Source organism: Apaloderma vittatum, unplaced genomic scaffold (genome assembly GCF_000703405.1).
Source record: "Apaloderma vittatum isolate BGI_N311 unplaced genomic scaffold, ASM70340v1 scaffold27281, whole genome shotgun sequence".
Classification (NCBI taxonomy): domain Eukaryota; kingdom Metazoa; phylum Chordata; class Aves; order Trogoniformes; family Trogonidae; genus Apaloderma; species Apaloderma vittatum.
Window position 1 is genome coordinate 1 of NW_009701274.1, and position 16131 is coordinate 16131.

General features: G+C 41.5%; 2 protein-coding genes across 2 annotated transcripts; one reads left to right on the forward strand and one right to left on the reverse strand.

Moving 5' to 3' along the window:
- Window positions 1-5: 5 nt before the first annotated feature.
- FAHD1 (fumarylacetoacetate hydrolase domain containing 1) lies at window positions 6-500 on the forward strand (the record flags this gene model as incomplete). The annotated part of the gene is made up of 1 exon (XM_009879101.1): window positions 6-500. A coding segment is annotated over one exon (495 nt), but the record flags the coding sequence as incomplete, so codon positions are not given.
- Window positions 501-2696: 2196 nt separating this feature from the next.
- MEIOB (meiosis specific with OB domains) lies at window positions 2697-15074 on the reverse strand. Its single transcript, XM_009879102.1, has 13 exons — window positions 15006-15074; window positions 11935-11992; window positions 10505-10636; window positions 9664-9736; window positions 8290-8485; window positions 7837-7937; window positions 6094-6146; window positions 5912-6007; window positions 5404-5505; window positions 4766-4919; window positions 4217-4400; window positions 3646-3732; window positions 2697-2825 (listed from the first exon to the last, which is right to left on the reverse strand). Exons 1-13 carry the CDS (start codon window positions 15072-15074, stop codon window positions 2697-2699), a joined length of 1434 nt encoding a protein of 477 aa, XP_009877404.1.
- Between the last annotated feature and the right edge of the window lie 1057 nt (window positions 15075-16131).

Consider the following 16131-nt stretch of genomic DNA (forward strand, 5'->3'; position numbering starts at 1 on the left):
GGCCCTACTACTGCGGCAACCTGCACCACGAAGTGGAGCTGGGGGTGGTGATCGGGAGGAGAGCGCAGGCCGTGGCGCAGGAGGCGGCCATGGAGCACGTGGCGGGTTACGCGCTCTGCTTGGACATGACGGCCAGGGACACCCAGGAGGAGTGCAAAAAGAAAGGGCTGCCCTGGACCCTGGCCAAGGGCTTCAGTTCGTCGTGCCCCGTCAGCGACTTCGTGCCCAAGGAGAAGATCCCGGATCCTCACAAGCTGAAGATCTGGCTCAAGGTGAACGGGAAGCTGAGGCAGGAAGGGGAAACCTCCTCCATGATCTTCTCCATCCCCTACCTGATCAGCTACATCAGCGAGATAGTCACCCTGGAAGAAGGGGACTTGGTTCTGACCGGGTCTCCCAAAGGAGTCGGGCCCGTGCAGGCCAACGACGAGATCGAGGCGGGCATTACCGACGTCATCTCCATGCGGTTTAAGGTGGCGCAGCAGACACGAGGATCCTAACGAGAAGCCTGGCTGGCTGGGACCCTCCCCGTGTCGGAAGAGGCTCTTCTGGGAATGTCTGGCGAGCAGAAGCACGGCTGGACGTTAAACTCTTCAGCGGCCCAGGCATCTCACGCACTGTCACACGTCAAAGATGTGAGCTCCAAAGGATTTTGACTAAAACAGCCCCGTTTCGTTGGAGGCTTCAGCCTCCTCTGAGGCTCTGAAGGTGGAGCCCAACCCAACCCAAGTGGCTCGTACCCAACGCGAACCTTGGAGCTGTTGGTGGGGAGGGGAGCTGGGCTGGCTGGCACACTCTTCTCTTCTGCCGCTGCTTTGGGTTTTGCCAACGTGTTGCCTTAAAATAAAAATAAAAACATTAAAATGGTGATGTAGGAGCGGAAGCTCACCCATGCTGTATAAAATTAAATGTGTGTGTAGCAGTAAAGAATCGCACCGTCAGAAAGAATTTCTCTCCTTGTGGTACTCTGTAATAAAAAGATGTTTGCTTTACAGATTAATTTCACAATTCCTCGGTGCATTTTTCAGATGTATAAATTAAAACGAGGATTGCTTTCCCTCCCACTCCAAGGGGCGTCATGCAGCACGAAACGTGCCAGATGCCTGGCAGCTTTTTTTTTTTCTCTAAACTGAACTTTAAATAGGCTTCTAAAAGTAAAATAATATAAAAGATCAAGAACAAAGAAGCTCGTTGGTAAAGAACACCAGTGAACTTGTCTTTTACTGATTTAAATATATTTTCAGCTAAAATCTTAACTGCGGCAATTGCCATTTCTTACACAATGCAGTGCAGCAGTTGGAGTTAACTGTTTCCAGCTGTTAAAAAGCCGTGCTGTATAACTTTTCCCGTTTCCAAACTCCAGCTGATCTAACATGCTCTGCCAGTTTGCATGACAGCGAGCTCTCTTTCAACTCAAAGCAGTGACAAAGTCGTAAAATAAAATTAAAAAGCCCCTCCCCCCACGTACATCAAAATTTTCAAAGGTTGCAGAGGACTAATTTCTAACAAAACCAGATGGATTATTTCTGTACGTATGTGCACGCACCGAAGTTAAATGCTTCCATTTATTTCAGCGAGATCTCACTAACTGCTAGGAAAAGCTGTGTTCTAAAAACGTGTACTCAGGGAGCCTGACGAAGAAAATGACCGTGGCCCAAAGCCGAGCACCTCTGTGGAAGAGCAGCCGCTTCCAGGATGCTTCAGATCACAGGGTGAAAAGAACTCACAACCATGCAGGCACTTAATTTCACCGCATTTCGCCTCATTTTAGCCCCTTGTTCCCGCTCACGTGAGCAGGGGGGTGCGGCCTTGGTGGATCACCTGTCAGAATTGCCCGTTTCTGTAGTTTTCTCTCTGTGGTGCTGTTTTCCCAGGTAGGCAGGGCACCAGGGGCAGTTGGGGTTCCTCAGGGTAATGCCGGCCTAACAAACACTTCGCAAGAGACGGGCCGCGGTGTCTTCCCACTCTTTGAAATACGCTCAGAAGGTGAGGAGTGGTGAACGAACACGTCAGCTGCGGGGTAAGCTCAGCAAAAAAATTAGTTTTAAAAGAGGAAAAGATATATGAAGAAAGGCAGAATACGCATACCTGTGTTCTTCACGTTCAGCAAAGAGCAACTACCTCGGTGAAGAAGAATCCTTTCTTCTCTGCTGCTTGTAGTCTTAGCTTGACTGGTTGTCAGAGGTCCTTGGTAATTGATTCCTTTGTCCTAATGAGGCTTCGTGTGCCCTAAAGGAGAGCAGCCTTGCAAACGGTGTGGCTGTTTCCAAGCCTTTGCAGTAGCCCAGAGTTCCATGTTTGAACTCACCAAGGTGCACCACGAGCCCAGGCAGCAGTTCAAAGTAGGTCTTTATTTTTTGAACCAACACAAAAGCAGCAATAAACACGTGGAAACTCAATAGGTCTGTCTTGTACTGTTTGTTATTTCTGGTTCTTTCAAACACATTCTAAACGGAAGGGAGAAAGCTTCCATCTCCCTTGTAAGGGGTTGAGTTCAGCAGAACTAACTTTTCTTAAGCTGAGGCCCTAGTAATGCAATCTAAAATACAATCACCCGAAAAAGATCAACGCAGAAGCCCGCTTACAGGTATTAGGAATGCGTATTTCTTTGCCATCAAAACAGACTTCGCAAAATACGACAACAGCATTCTACCTCTAATAACACAGCAAAGAAAGTCTTTTTTTCCTAGCTGCTATTAATAGTGCAATTTCTTATTTCCAATCTCTTTTCCCAACAAGTTCTGACTCGCCTCTCTAGGGTCTGCCAGTTTGCATGAAAGAATATTCACTTTCAGTCCGGTTCTCCAACTGGGTGATGAAGTAACCTGTAAGGATAATTAACAGTCTCTGTTTTTTACTGTTGTATAGCACTTTGAAATATATTATTTTCAAATATCACACAGCATGCTTAACTGACAGATTCGGTTATACATATTTTACGTTATTTTGTCTGAGCGCACACATTTTATGCTATATATGCTACTGAAGAAAAACATGTTCGTTTTCTCCTGGAAACAGAGAGTTGGGGAGATGGGAAAGCAAGAACAGCTTTGCTAAGAAGGGCAAGTTTAAAACCAAGACTCAGTTTAGAGTTGTACTAGAACAGGCAGCTCTATGAGAAAGGAATCCAGTCCAGTACACAACACGCAATTAGAAGAGGATATTGCAAATATTAGTGGATCTTTTAACAATTGCTCCAGGTGCGTGAATCTAATCTTGTCAGTGCTTTAAGGAGAATTGCAGATTCTAAGGAGAACTGCAGCTTTTAAACCTATCTAATTGCATTCTTTCCCAACACAGAGATTACTGAGAAACAGGCTCGGGTAAGCCCACACACTGCACCATCTAGTGTGAATCCTGCCTGTGCCTTATTCTTGCAAACAGATGCTGTTAAATTTATTCATTATAAACCTACATCCACAGAAGTCAGCGACTGAGTAAATCACGTGCACATGCTTTTGAAATATCAGCTCCTTAGTCAGGGCTGGCCAAGGACAAAGACTATTTACTTGAAATACTCTGAATATGCACAGAAACTAATTCTTAGTTTTAAAAGGTCGGCAGAATTGACGTGGAATTTTTCAGGGCTAAATATACCACCAAATGGGAAACAGCCACTGGTTTAAATTAACATTAAATACTAACTTTAAAATAGATCTTGCTTCGTTCCAAAAGAAGTTGCCATTTCAATGAAGTCTTCTTGTCTTCTGCTAGGGCAAGGAATTCATGGACCTGTTAATAACAAGACATCACAGAACGCTTTTTCAGCCTGTAGTTGTTAAACATCCCCACAACAAGATGATGAAGAAAAGAGCATCTTACACATTTGTATACATTTCTAAGCTGTATTTTTCCGGTTTAACATAGTGTTTGGTGTGATACATGCACCAAGACAGATTAATCAGAGTAAATTGCAGGGTGTTTGAGCATCAAAGTTCGGGAATTCCAGCCTTGTTCTCAGAAAAGCGGGCATTAATTCAAAGTGGTGCTCTGAATAGGATAGTCACTCTTACATTTAACACGTTTCTTGCGAGCAGCTGCTGACTTCTAACTTTTGCCTCATTAAAACCCCGTGTGTGTGTATCCGTTCGCATACACAATGTTTTTAACCAGTGCACGCGCACACGTACACCAAGAACATTTACATACATTTGCAATTTTCATCAGGCTTCACGGCTCAGATCAAAAAAGAGCAACCAAATACATTTCTACTTACTGTGCAGCCTAAGGTTTCCTCAGCTACACAGTCAGAGAGGTAACAAGAATAAAGAGTGCCTGTGTGATCTGTCACATCCACGAGGATGTCAAAGCTTGCAAAAGTTGACCTGGAATCTGAAGAGACGTCGCTGCAGAAAGTGCACGTGTTTGACATTTCATTCACTACAAAACGGCATATTGAGCTGAAACACAAGAAGAGAATTAATGCACATTTGCAATTCCTCCTTGTCTGAAACTGTTTTCTAGACAGAGATCTCCCAAGAGATGCTTTGTCTTTAAAAAAATTCTCCATATCCTAAACTTTTAAGTCTGTCTGAGGCAAAGCGGCCTCTTTCTTTTTCTCTCCTCTAGGACCAGGAAGAGCAAGTCCTTCACAAAGCCCTCGCCTCTTCCTTGCTGCTTCTAGAAGTCTACACAACAGAACTCCACATGGCATCCTCCAGAGGAGTTTTATTTCGTGGCCAGGACTGGACTAAAATATCGTTCTATCTATTTTGGGTCAGGAGAAGTACTTTTTAATATAGATTTAAACCAGGCAGTTGCTTACCATCTGTTGCGAATAATTTTAGGTGCATTATCATCAATGTCCAGTGTAGAAACGTAGCCATAAATAATGCCGTAGACTGGTTCAGGTTTCCCATTGCTCTGTAGAGCTTTTTCTTTCAGCTGTTCCACAGTATAAACGTCAACTATATTCTCCACTAAAAGTTTAAAAGACATGTTAAGTGTGCCTGAGAAAGAAACAGCAGAGAAGAGCAACAGAAAAAGATCTTAAGGTAATAAAAAGGAGAAAATTTGATCCAAAGCATCAGAAAAGCCACACAGCCCATCCTTTTGAAGTAGGGTTATTATCTGATGACAAAAAATAAAACAAGAGAGGACTCAAATCAGGAAAATATGTAATATTTAATATTTGTATTCCCTCAGAATGAGTTGGACGAAACCCTTCCATTTTTCGTGTTTATTCAAGAGAGAAGGACCGTGCCGGACAGGTTGTGGTGGGCAGAGTCACAACCCTGCAGGTACACGATAGCCCTCAGAACGACAACACCAGCCTGATCCAGCCAGACAGTACCTTAGGTTTGTTCCTGTAAAAACGCAGAGGAAGAACCTGGTATTTCAGGTACAGTGTGAAACTACACTATATAGTTAAATAAAATCAAAAGGGTTTGCATCTGTGCTTACAGTTAATGGATTCTTTTGACTGCTCCTCCATTTTATCATGCAAGGATCCTGATTGTGCATTCTCTTTCATGAAGCTGAAGAGAATGTTTGCTTCTGCTGTTTCTTGAAAGTGTATTTTAAAAAGTTATTAATATATGCACCATGTAAAAAGAACAGCATAATTATATTTTACAAGTTTTTATTCTGGTAACACCAACACATTGTCTTTTGGAGTTAGCCAAGAGATGTTTTTCTCTTTTTTACTTTAACTTTCTTTGGTTTTCTCTCTTTTTTACTTTAACTGTTAGTTCTAGAGGGAATCAATGAAGGCTTTTATCTAAGGTAAAAGTGAAAAAAAAAATTTTTTTAAAATGTGGAAACCAAAAGCAGTGGTCACAACATAATAGACCAGAAGCAGAGAGCTTTCTGAGGCAAGCAGGCAGAAGAAATCAGACCTCCAGTAGCTTCATTGTTGCACTCTAGGCTATAAAGACTGTTAACACCGATGCTATGCTCTCACAGCCCTTACCTGGATTAGTTGTAATGATGGTTTTGGATATCACAGTTGCAGTCATACAGTTCCTAAATCTGTCAAAATTTATTCTCACATCTGATGCAAATATTACTGCGCACAAAAAGCACACCCAGTTACTGCAGAGTAAGTGTCACCTTAAGAACGACCGTAAAAACATAAACCCTGGGCTATTGTACCTGTTTCTTGTGGGATCCAACTCTGTGCAAGCTGGATAGATTCATTATCCCAACTAAATTTAAAAGAAAAGTGTCAGAAGATTTTGGAAACAGCGCTCAAACTGTCTAGTATTAATCTACTAAATAATATAGTTACAATTAAATTGGTGAAAGGAGACACAGCTCCTTTGTTACATGCACACGCGAGTGCAACAGCACATTCATCCACGGGCGTCTACGTTCCAGCCAGGCAGGATGTTTTACGTACGATCTAATGTAATCTCTGTTTTATCCCATGCCAAGTAGGATAAAATAAAGGGCTATTAGACTCTTCAGAATGATTCGATGCAGAATACACCCGGGGAAAAAAAAAATCTGTGTATTTCAGAGCTTTGGCAGAAGTAATTTCTAACTACAGCAAATCCCAGTTAAAATAATTGGGTTATCAGCTGAGCCTTTGCTGTGGGAGCAAGGTGATTGCTCCCGTCGCTCAGCCAGATGTTCCACCAGCCTTCCAACGCTGGAGCGCTCGTAACGGTGGATGGTGAGATGGAAGTGAGGTCGGTGGCATCCCTCGGAAATGATAATTTGACGGTTAGACCCCTTAATAAAATCTCATCCAGTTCCTCCTAAATTCGAATGGCAAGAAACCTGCCAAGCACCGTTCTGTTCTGGTGTGGGTTTTTTTCCGTTAATCCTTGGGAAAAGGTTTAAGACATTTACTTTCCACCTAGCATTGCTCAGCCATCTCTTCACTGACGGCCTCTGAAATATCTTCACTACAACGCTGATGCTCAAGGATTTCCTGAAGCTTTGCCTCTACTCCATGAAAGCACGAAAGGCAGCGTTAACCACAGCCCCGCTCTCTGCTGCTGAGGATTCCCGAAGCGTACCAGCCCTGTGTCGCCACGTACTGGCACCGAGACGAGACCATCAGCGGAGCTGCTGCTGCAAATTAACGTTGCTAGCAGCTCAAGGGTTAGAAAACTTTACACCATAAATGCTTATTATTGCTTATGTGTGCCTATTAACCACGTTAAACATTACACTGGGTAAGACAGTTGAACTCGGACACAGAATGCGATGTTATGTTCTATCCAGGGAACAAAGGTTGTTCCGACCCACAGACAGGGAACCCACGGCAAACGAAGACCCTTGCACGTAGATAAGCCGCGAGTTTATTGCACAAGCTACGGGCAAAATGCGATATTCCTGTGTAAACAAGTCACTATTTACGTGCATAAATGGCATGGAGAGAGTCATGTCTGTAAATGTGATACAGTTGAAAATTATATATAGTGCCAAAGCACCATCAAAATGTTTCTATTTAAAACATTTAAAAATTACTTCCCTTCCACTTGTTAATTCCCCATGGCTTTAAAAATGAAGCATACTCCTCTTTTTTTTTTTTTTATTGTCTCCCTAGTTTGTGGAAGAAACATCCTGCCTTTGCACCTGTTTTTAGATGCCATTTTCTAAATTAGTTCAGATTTCCACATTAAAAAAGTGTAACTGTTTGGAACTAAGCTTTTTTTTTTGGCCATTCGTGAGCTAGCAGCCTGTAGGCAAGTTGTAAAACTAGGCAATACAGATAAGGTCACTCTTTTTTAAACCTCTGTTTAACTTACATTGCTGCCTCCTTACAGTTGCCACACAAATAACAGTACATTTAATTAAAAGATAGTATTATAACAGTATGTATGATACTTAATTTCTTTACCCACTCCTGGATTGTGTGTTTTAGCGGATTAACAAACATTTTACCATATTATTGGAAAAGACGTCTCTGTTTCATCATACAGCTTCACTTCACACCTCTGACCTTTTCTTTTGTCCGAAGTCGTGAAATACTTTGGCTCTCCAACCTCCAAGAAGAGAGAGCAGCAATCACTTTTCGTTTAACAGCAGCAGTTTTACTTCAGGAGAAAGGGACTCATTTTATTTTGTAATAATTCTCAGTTTGCATATTTGCAAGTTCTCTACTGCCTGCACACGCATGACTTCAAAAAGACAACTGGCGTAGGATGTTTCCATTCCCTTAATTTCCTCCCTCATGTTGAGGAAAATCTCAAGAGGCCCGTAGGGTTGTAACTCACCTGGAGTGACCAGGGATTCCTGGTCCACTCTGAGTCCCAAAATCCATATTCACCCTTCGGTCGGTTAAATTACCCGTGGAAAAGCAGCAAAACACAGACCTGCTGTGGCTCTTTGACCTACCGACATTACAGCCGCCAGCACGTTAAGGATTCTTCCATCAAGGCTTTGTCCATTTGCGGTGATATCACCCAGTGAATAATAATCCTGAGGGTCCTTGACAGGCAGGTGCAACAGAGAAAGGAGTTTGGTGTCCATCTCGTAACATGAAGACGTTTTGACCACTGAATGATTCTCGCTGAGCAATAATTTGTAGCAGCTAGGTAGGATGCACAAAACAAATCACAGCGATCAACATTTCACTCATAACGACAGGGTAAAAGTTAACTCACTTCATGCAAGAAAATAAATGCCGTTTCATTCCTGTATTGTTTTCCCTAAAAGTACAGAAAAGTTTGAATTATTTTGTTTTAAAATTATTTTTAAAAAATTATAAACTTTTACTGAAGACTTATTATTGTGTACTTTATACTTATTTGGAAGTGAAAAGCCCGTGTGAATTGCTAGCAGTGCACAACACATTTGTAAGTCTTTCAGCCCCTATCAGTCACTGAAAATAAAATAAATTCTGAAATGTCCGTAATCCAGGTAATTGAGGGGTTTTGGCATCGTGACATAAAAAACTACTACTACAGTCAGACGGGATTTGGTAAAGTGCTTTCAAAAGTAATAACCCCTTGACCTAAGTAATACTTATAATGCGGTATTAGCCAGTGGAAATAAGATCTGTCCGATATATTCTGGATAAATTTATTTTACAAATGCTTATGAAATCTATGGATTTAGAAGGGAGCTCTTTTCCTCATTAAAGTTTCTGCCTGACATTTGTTCTTCTACTTTTTTCCATTTAGCGAGGAAGCGGTGAGTCTAACTACTACAGCTCTACATTTACTACGAAGCTTATAGATGGTCAGTAAGAACATAAAACTCCTACCTTGCCAATTTGATGTGCACATATGCAATATTCTTATGAGTGCCATATGATTAAAAATATCAGCATGTGACCAGTTAGGAAAGAAACTCACATAAGCAACAAATAGCTTTACAGTCTGTTGAAATGCCTTCTAGATAATCGTGAGGTGGGAATGGATTTTGATAAGGCTATTCCTTCTGTAACACAGTTACATCTGGTAACACACTTTGTCAAAATCAAATCAATTTTGAATAATTGTGGTAGGCTTTGCTGAAAGAGTGAAATTTACTCTGTCTGGTTACAAAGAGTGTTATTACTTTGTGGCAAAATTCTGAAGACCATAGACTGAGAAATATATTCTCTTTTGAGATCACGTGCCCATATGTGGTTGAATGCAAGGAGGGAGGTACAGCTGCATAACGACCCCAATCCCAAATACTCGTACCAATTCCACGCTGCTGCATAAAGCAAGTATTAACTTGGATCTTTCTGAAAAGAGCTACCGGTCTATGCTTGAAATTTACCTAGGAGTTGTAGGGTTGAATTTTTCTTCCCTTTCTGATTCCTTTGACTGAACTAAAGGATTTTCAATTGTAACTAAAAAAAAAAAAATAAAATTGATAAGCAATGTTAGAAAACTGATTATAGACACATATAAAGAGACATGGCTTTTAAAAATGGTTGTTTGCAAGGCTGATACAGAGAGAAAAAGTTACATGCAGAGTAACTACTGCCGAGTGGTTTTACTCTGAAAACAGGATCTGTCCAGACAGCTCACGTCATAGCAAGTCCCACAGGAGTGCTCCAGACATCTAGTGGAGACTAAACGACACTGAGTTGTGTGTGTACCTCTCAGAGTCACAAGCTTTAGCCAGACACCCTGAGCTAGCAACCGTGGGCAACAAAGTCTTTCTATTAACTTAATAAAAGCACAGACTGTAGATAAATGCAAGATTTCCGTTGTGTTTTTATGAACGAGTATAGTCATACCCGTACCTAAATGAAGACAAACACCAGACTACTTTACAGGGTTTATTTTTTGTAATTTATAAGAACTGAGTATAAGACTTTAGACTGATTAACTGTAGGTGAGTTTTGGGTGGCTGCACTCAGTGGGTTCGTATCCAGTCTTTTTGATGACATATTTACTGGTTTTAAATTTAAATCCTAGAAATTTTATTCCTTTCGTCTTTATACTTAATAATTTGTTTCCAATTAGACTGTTTTCTGAGTCCTCAGAGAAAAATATAACAAAACCACAATCACGTAACACTGATCTACTGGGAAAACAAAACAAAACAACAAAACAGCAAAACCAAACCACGCATTCAAAGAGAAACACGGTAAGAATAAACTCCAACTTACCACAGTCGCCAACTCTAAAGCTTTCTGAAAGTGATCTAATGTACTCTTCTTTGCCCCAAGATTGTACATTTATAAAATAGGTTGGTGAATCACGAATAGTAAAATTGAAGGTGTATCTTTCCGACCCAATGTCTGCAGAAATAAAATAAGCAGCACCATGACAAATCATTAGCACAGCTCGGGTTCAAGCTAGAGCAGAGATATCAACACCGTTACCTCAAGGCTTCCCTAGATTTTGTACTGAATTCCCTCCCCGCAATCTGGTGAGCACTGCCCGCAGACCGTTCACTCAACACCCTGGTGCTCCTCAAACTGGGTGGCTCATGCTGCCGCTGTGCCTGCACCGTCAGATTTGCTCCCCACAGCACTGAACCTCAGGCAGCGTCAGATAAACGTACGGATCTAACGCAAGGGAAATAACAGAACTCTACGATGCGACGTCCGAGGCGTGGACAAACACACAAACGGGGCTGATGGATGAAGCAAAGGTAGGAAGGAGCATACACAGCCCAAATTTTGGAGCGGGGAGGCTGGCTGGATGGCTGTACCCTCGTGTGAGGACTCTGTGAGGACACACGAGGCTGTAGCCCAGAGTCAGCACCGCCGCCCAGATAGAAGCGAGAGATTTAACTGACTAAATGAAAGTGTTTCCAGCTCTATGGAAAGTTCACAGGCAGGAGGGTATCAGCCTCTGAGACACTGCTCTCCCTTTTCTCTTACAGCTAATTAACAAAGCTTTCCATGGGTCGTACAGCGTTATGCAAGACGTTATTTTTAAATTATCAGTGAAAACTGCATAGTGATCCACACGGCATAAGCATAATCCCACTGTAGTGCCATGGAGACATTAATATGAACACCACATTTTCGGACTACGTAGAATTGTTTCCGGCGGTGACGATGACTTCCGTCTAGAAATCCCCCAGGAGAGCAGCTCAGCATGAAGACACACCAACAGAATAGGTGAGTGCCTCACCCAGAGCTCTCTCTGGCTGGAGAGTCGGAGTCTCTGTCCTCCCTAAACTCTAAATACATTATTTCATTTTCCAGCTAATGCTGTATTAACAACGTAGCGTTCCCATTCCTTTTAGGAGTATACAATAAGATGAAGCTGGTGCTACTCAGACCAGAAATTGTTTCACTCCTCAAGACATCTACTTCATATTTCTGTCTTAAGAGAGAGTGAATATGAAGGGACCAGATCAATTCCTCAAGATTTACGTAATAAACTAATGCTGCTCTTTCATCTTGGTTCTCAAACACACTGTAATCTTGCACATTTTTATTCTACACATTACGCTAAGAAGTCTGGTTATCATTTAAATATTCATTTCAGTCATATATACCAAATTACACTGTATAAGAAAATGAAGTAAAACCAGTTATACTACATAAGAAAATAAAGTAAAAACAGTTAAAATGGACTGTACTTCTTCTGTCTGGAAAGCCTCTGACATCTGTTTTCCCAATAACCACACCGATTACATTCTGAAAAATAAAGAGATTATAGAATACAAGTATTAAACACAGATGTATTTGATGAATGAGATTTCATGGCCTTGTACTCTACTGATGATAATAAACATATTTCTGACTGGTAATCACTTTAATCTATTTATTCCACAGTACCATATGAATTAAAACCTAAAACATAAACATACAATTTTACTTGAAGAGTGACTAATAAAAATATGAAAAGAAATGCATCTGTTTCTGCTCACGAAGACAATGGGAGGACAAAGGTTCACCCCAAATATTTCCGGCCTGTCGTACAGTAACCTCTCCTCAGGTAGGCAGCAATATCGTTGTTTTGCGCTCTCTGAGCAGGTCTCAGATCTCCTTCAAGGCACCACGGAAATTCTGCACAGGATTTATTTTACAGTCAGGGGCCCAAGGTTTCCCCTGCTGTCACCACCGAGGTACACACGTGTACATCCACAGGAAGGGTCGTTTATCCTGTCCTCATCTAAGCAACATAAATTTCTGCAGGTGCCTCTCTCTGGCTGTCTGTCTCTCAACCAACTACAAAGGGAGTTTAGGCAACGAGCTTTTCTGATGATTCAAAACAAAAATCAATCCGCTGCTGCTTTGCTAAACCCACATTTATTATGTAAAAGCAGCCCAGTCTCAATTGTCAGACACAACTACTAGGAGCAAGCACACACCAGAAGAAAAATAAAATTTTAAAAAATATATATCTATGTATCAATAATAGATAGCTGTGTGATGGTGTTTTCTTCTCCTGTTCACAGGAGGAAGCACAGCCGGCAGCTCGCAGTGGGCAGTGCAACGGTTTAATAACCCGCCTGGGCTGGATTCTGCACCTCTTCACCAAGCGATACAACCTGACGGACCTCGCTGCAGCACTATTGACACACGCTCAGAAATTAGATCTCATGTTCCCCATTTACTCTGAATCACTAGGTGGAGCAAGGTAACTGTCTTATCCCCCAGCGATGGACACGAACTTGTTCCGAGGCAGCAGCACAACATCCTAGTTCTTCCAAATCCTTCCAACAGAACACGTTCTCTCTGTTCACAACATGTAGTAGGTCAGGAAAAAAAAATCCTAATCTATTTCTGGCTTCTTTTTTTTTAAAAAAACCAAGCATTTCCATTAAATCAGAGCACAACACGCCCTGTACCTCGGGAAGAACAGACACGCATGATGATCCTTCACGTGAGTTAAGCCGATGTAAATGTACCGTTTGCGAACGACACCTCCCCTGTCCCTGCTGCGAATCTATTCGTCTCTCTCCTGTTAGCACTAATGCTGCACAGCAAGCAGGCAGGAGGAAGTGATCTGGCTGGGAACTATTTATAATATTTTTGGAAGGAGGAGAGAAAGAGGGTAGAAAATCTTCCACCTCCTTGATGAGCTTCTTGTGCAACTACACAAGCGCTAGTTTCACCAAAAGAGGAGGAGCGGAACATGCCTGCGGTGAGGAAGCAGCCCCACTGCCTTTTTTAGCAGAGCGTTGCTTAAGGCCTCGCAACCAAATCATGAGACAACAGCGTTAACACGCTGCAGATTTCTTAGACATTGATCCATTTTCCTTCTTAAAAACCACACTGCAAAGTAAAAGAGTAGGACATTTTGATGCTTGAAATTATGTGGGCGCAGCTGTTTTAACATCCTAAACACATACTGAGCGTTCTGTCACGAGATATCAGTAAATTACTTCTTCATAAAAATACCTGATGTTGCTAATAGCAATACTCAAGATTAGTTTTAGTTGTAACATAAAAGCTTTTAAGTGAGTCAGTGGATCACTCTACTTGAGGGGAACTGTGGATGACAGATTACATTAAATTTGCTGGAGGCCAGGACTTTTTACAAAGTTGGGAAGAACACACAATACTGCGGCAAGGGCATTAAAACTACTTTTAGTTCACCCCTTTTCTGCGACTTCTCTTTCATTTGCTCAAAATGAGGAAAAAAATAAAAGAGGTGGGGGGTAGATTGTGCCTCTCCCAAGTAAAAAGCTGTGGGAACAGAAAAACTTGTTTTCGTTCTCTTCGCTTCCACGGGGCACACAGCAGATCGACTCTGAAGAGCACGGGGAGATGGGGTTGCAGCACCGCAGCTCAGCTCGCAGCGTGTCCCCGGGGACGTGCTGCCTCTCTTTTCCTCTCCAGGCTTCAGCTCCCAGCCGCACTGAACACCGAGAAGACAACAGGGATTAACGAAGCCTTCTCCCTCTCCTATTAAAACATCATTTTGGAGAGCAAAGAATTAAAATCTCTGCTCCTCAAAGACTTCCTTTTTATTTTTTTAATAAAAAAACTGTTGGAAACCCAAAGGGGAAAAATTTACAGCGCACTCCCCTGTTCAGCTTTTACTCCAGTGGTGATAGCCCTCACTCATATCAGAACAACAAAATTAAATGAATCTGCCACCTACACAGTTTTGCTCTTCGTTGAGTTTACTTTTTTGGTTCCTCCTGCTCTCCTGTGCTCCCACGAGCTCCTCATAAACTGCCAGCCGCAAAACCTGCTCTTTGTGCTAAAGGAACAGATCCTATCTGACATGGAGTCGTGAGATTTTTACTCAGAACTGGATAAAAATCAGGACTGTGTTATTTAGCCCAGAGGGCTGAGCACACCAGTAAAGCCTGCAGGACCAAGCCTGAGGTTCAGAGCTTGCGGTGAAAGACTATTGTAGGTTACGGATGTATTGTGACTACATAATCAGACTCTGTACGTGTCTTTACTAATTCAGCATCCATTTAAAAACATTACAAAGAAGCCTCTGATACTTTCAGACATTGAATTGTCCAGTCAATATCTATAGTCGTGGCATCCTCACGCTACGGACAGCAGCAGCATCAGTTTTCATTTTGCGGGTTTGTACACAAAGAAGGTAAGGTACTTTATATCTAACAATTATACTAATGCTATTAGTATCTAAATACACATCAATTACATAATTTTGCGGTAATATAATACAGCCATATACAATTTCATCTGAGGACAAAAGAACTATGTCTATGAGACTTACAGGACGAGCAAGATTTGGATGCAGATCTGAAAGCGCAACAAAGTCCCGTGTTGAACTAGAATAAGCCATTCTTTATCTGTAACTTGAGAAAGCTAATTTAGGTTTTTTAAAAAAAATCTAAACAAATCACTTCGAACTATTCACAGTGAGAATAACAAGTTATTTTTTTTAACACAAATGTTTTCACCTAAATAGAATCTGTTTTCAATAAAAAACATTTCAGGCCATCCGAAGCAGACAATTCTTTATTGTTTGTATCGGGCGATGCAAGTTATGAACTTTAACCACCTATGCTTCTCAAATAAAGGTCTGTAAATTTTATTTATTTATTTATAGAGTATTAAATGACTCCATTAGCATCAGCCTCTGAAAAATATTTACCCTCCCTCTCCTGTCTGGGAAGTCCAACCGAATTTAATGAGGCAGTTCATATATAGAAGGCCATTTACGTGAGAGAAAAGTGTTGGGTTGCAAACCACTATTAATTGAGGTTTTGGACTTAATATCAAACCACTCTAAAACAGGAGTTCATTCCTTCTTCAGAGCAGAAAAGTATTGAATTTATTAAAACAAAATTCTATATTTTTGCTGTAAAAGGAACCATCAAGTTCTCCAAATGTTAATAACCTTTGAGAGTACTGCTGACATTTTTCAGAGGACGTCTGTTCAAGCTTTTTAACAAGCCCTGAAAGGCTTCCACGGTCTTTATAGCTCGCACCTTGTGTGAGAATTGTTAACCATTTCATTGGGCATCGCTACAATGATCTGTTTAACACACTAGGAAAGAAATAGACAGTCTACACTTTCTAAAAAGTAAACAGCTCTCTGTCAAAAAAAAAAAGTGATTTCTCTACAAGAGCATTTCAAACTAAATTCCCACCGAAAGACATCCCAAATTTGCCTTGTAAATGCTACTGAACAGAGCCCTCAATGCTATTCCCATCCCGTTATATGGAAGAAATCATGTTGGCTTATGTAGAGACTCACCTCAACTATCCCTCTAAGGCATGTTAACATTCTTGCCTCCAAAGAAATATTGTTAAAATGACCTACCTCGCACCGGAGCTGAACCAGGTTAAAGCAAACAGCGCCGGGAACGCCCGTCCCAAAGGAAGATGAGAGAAGC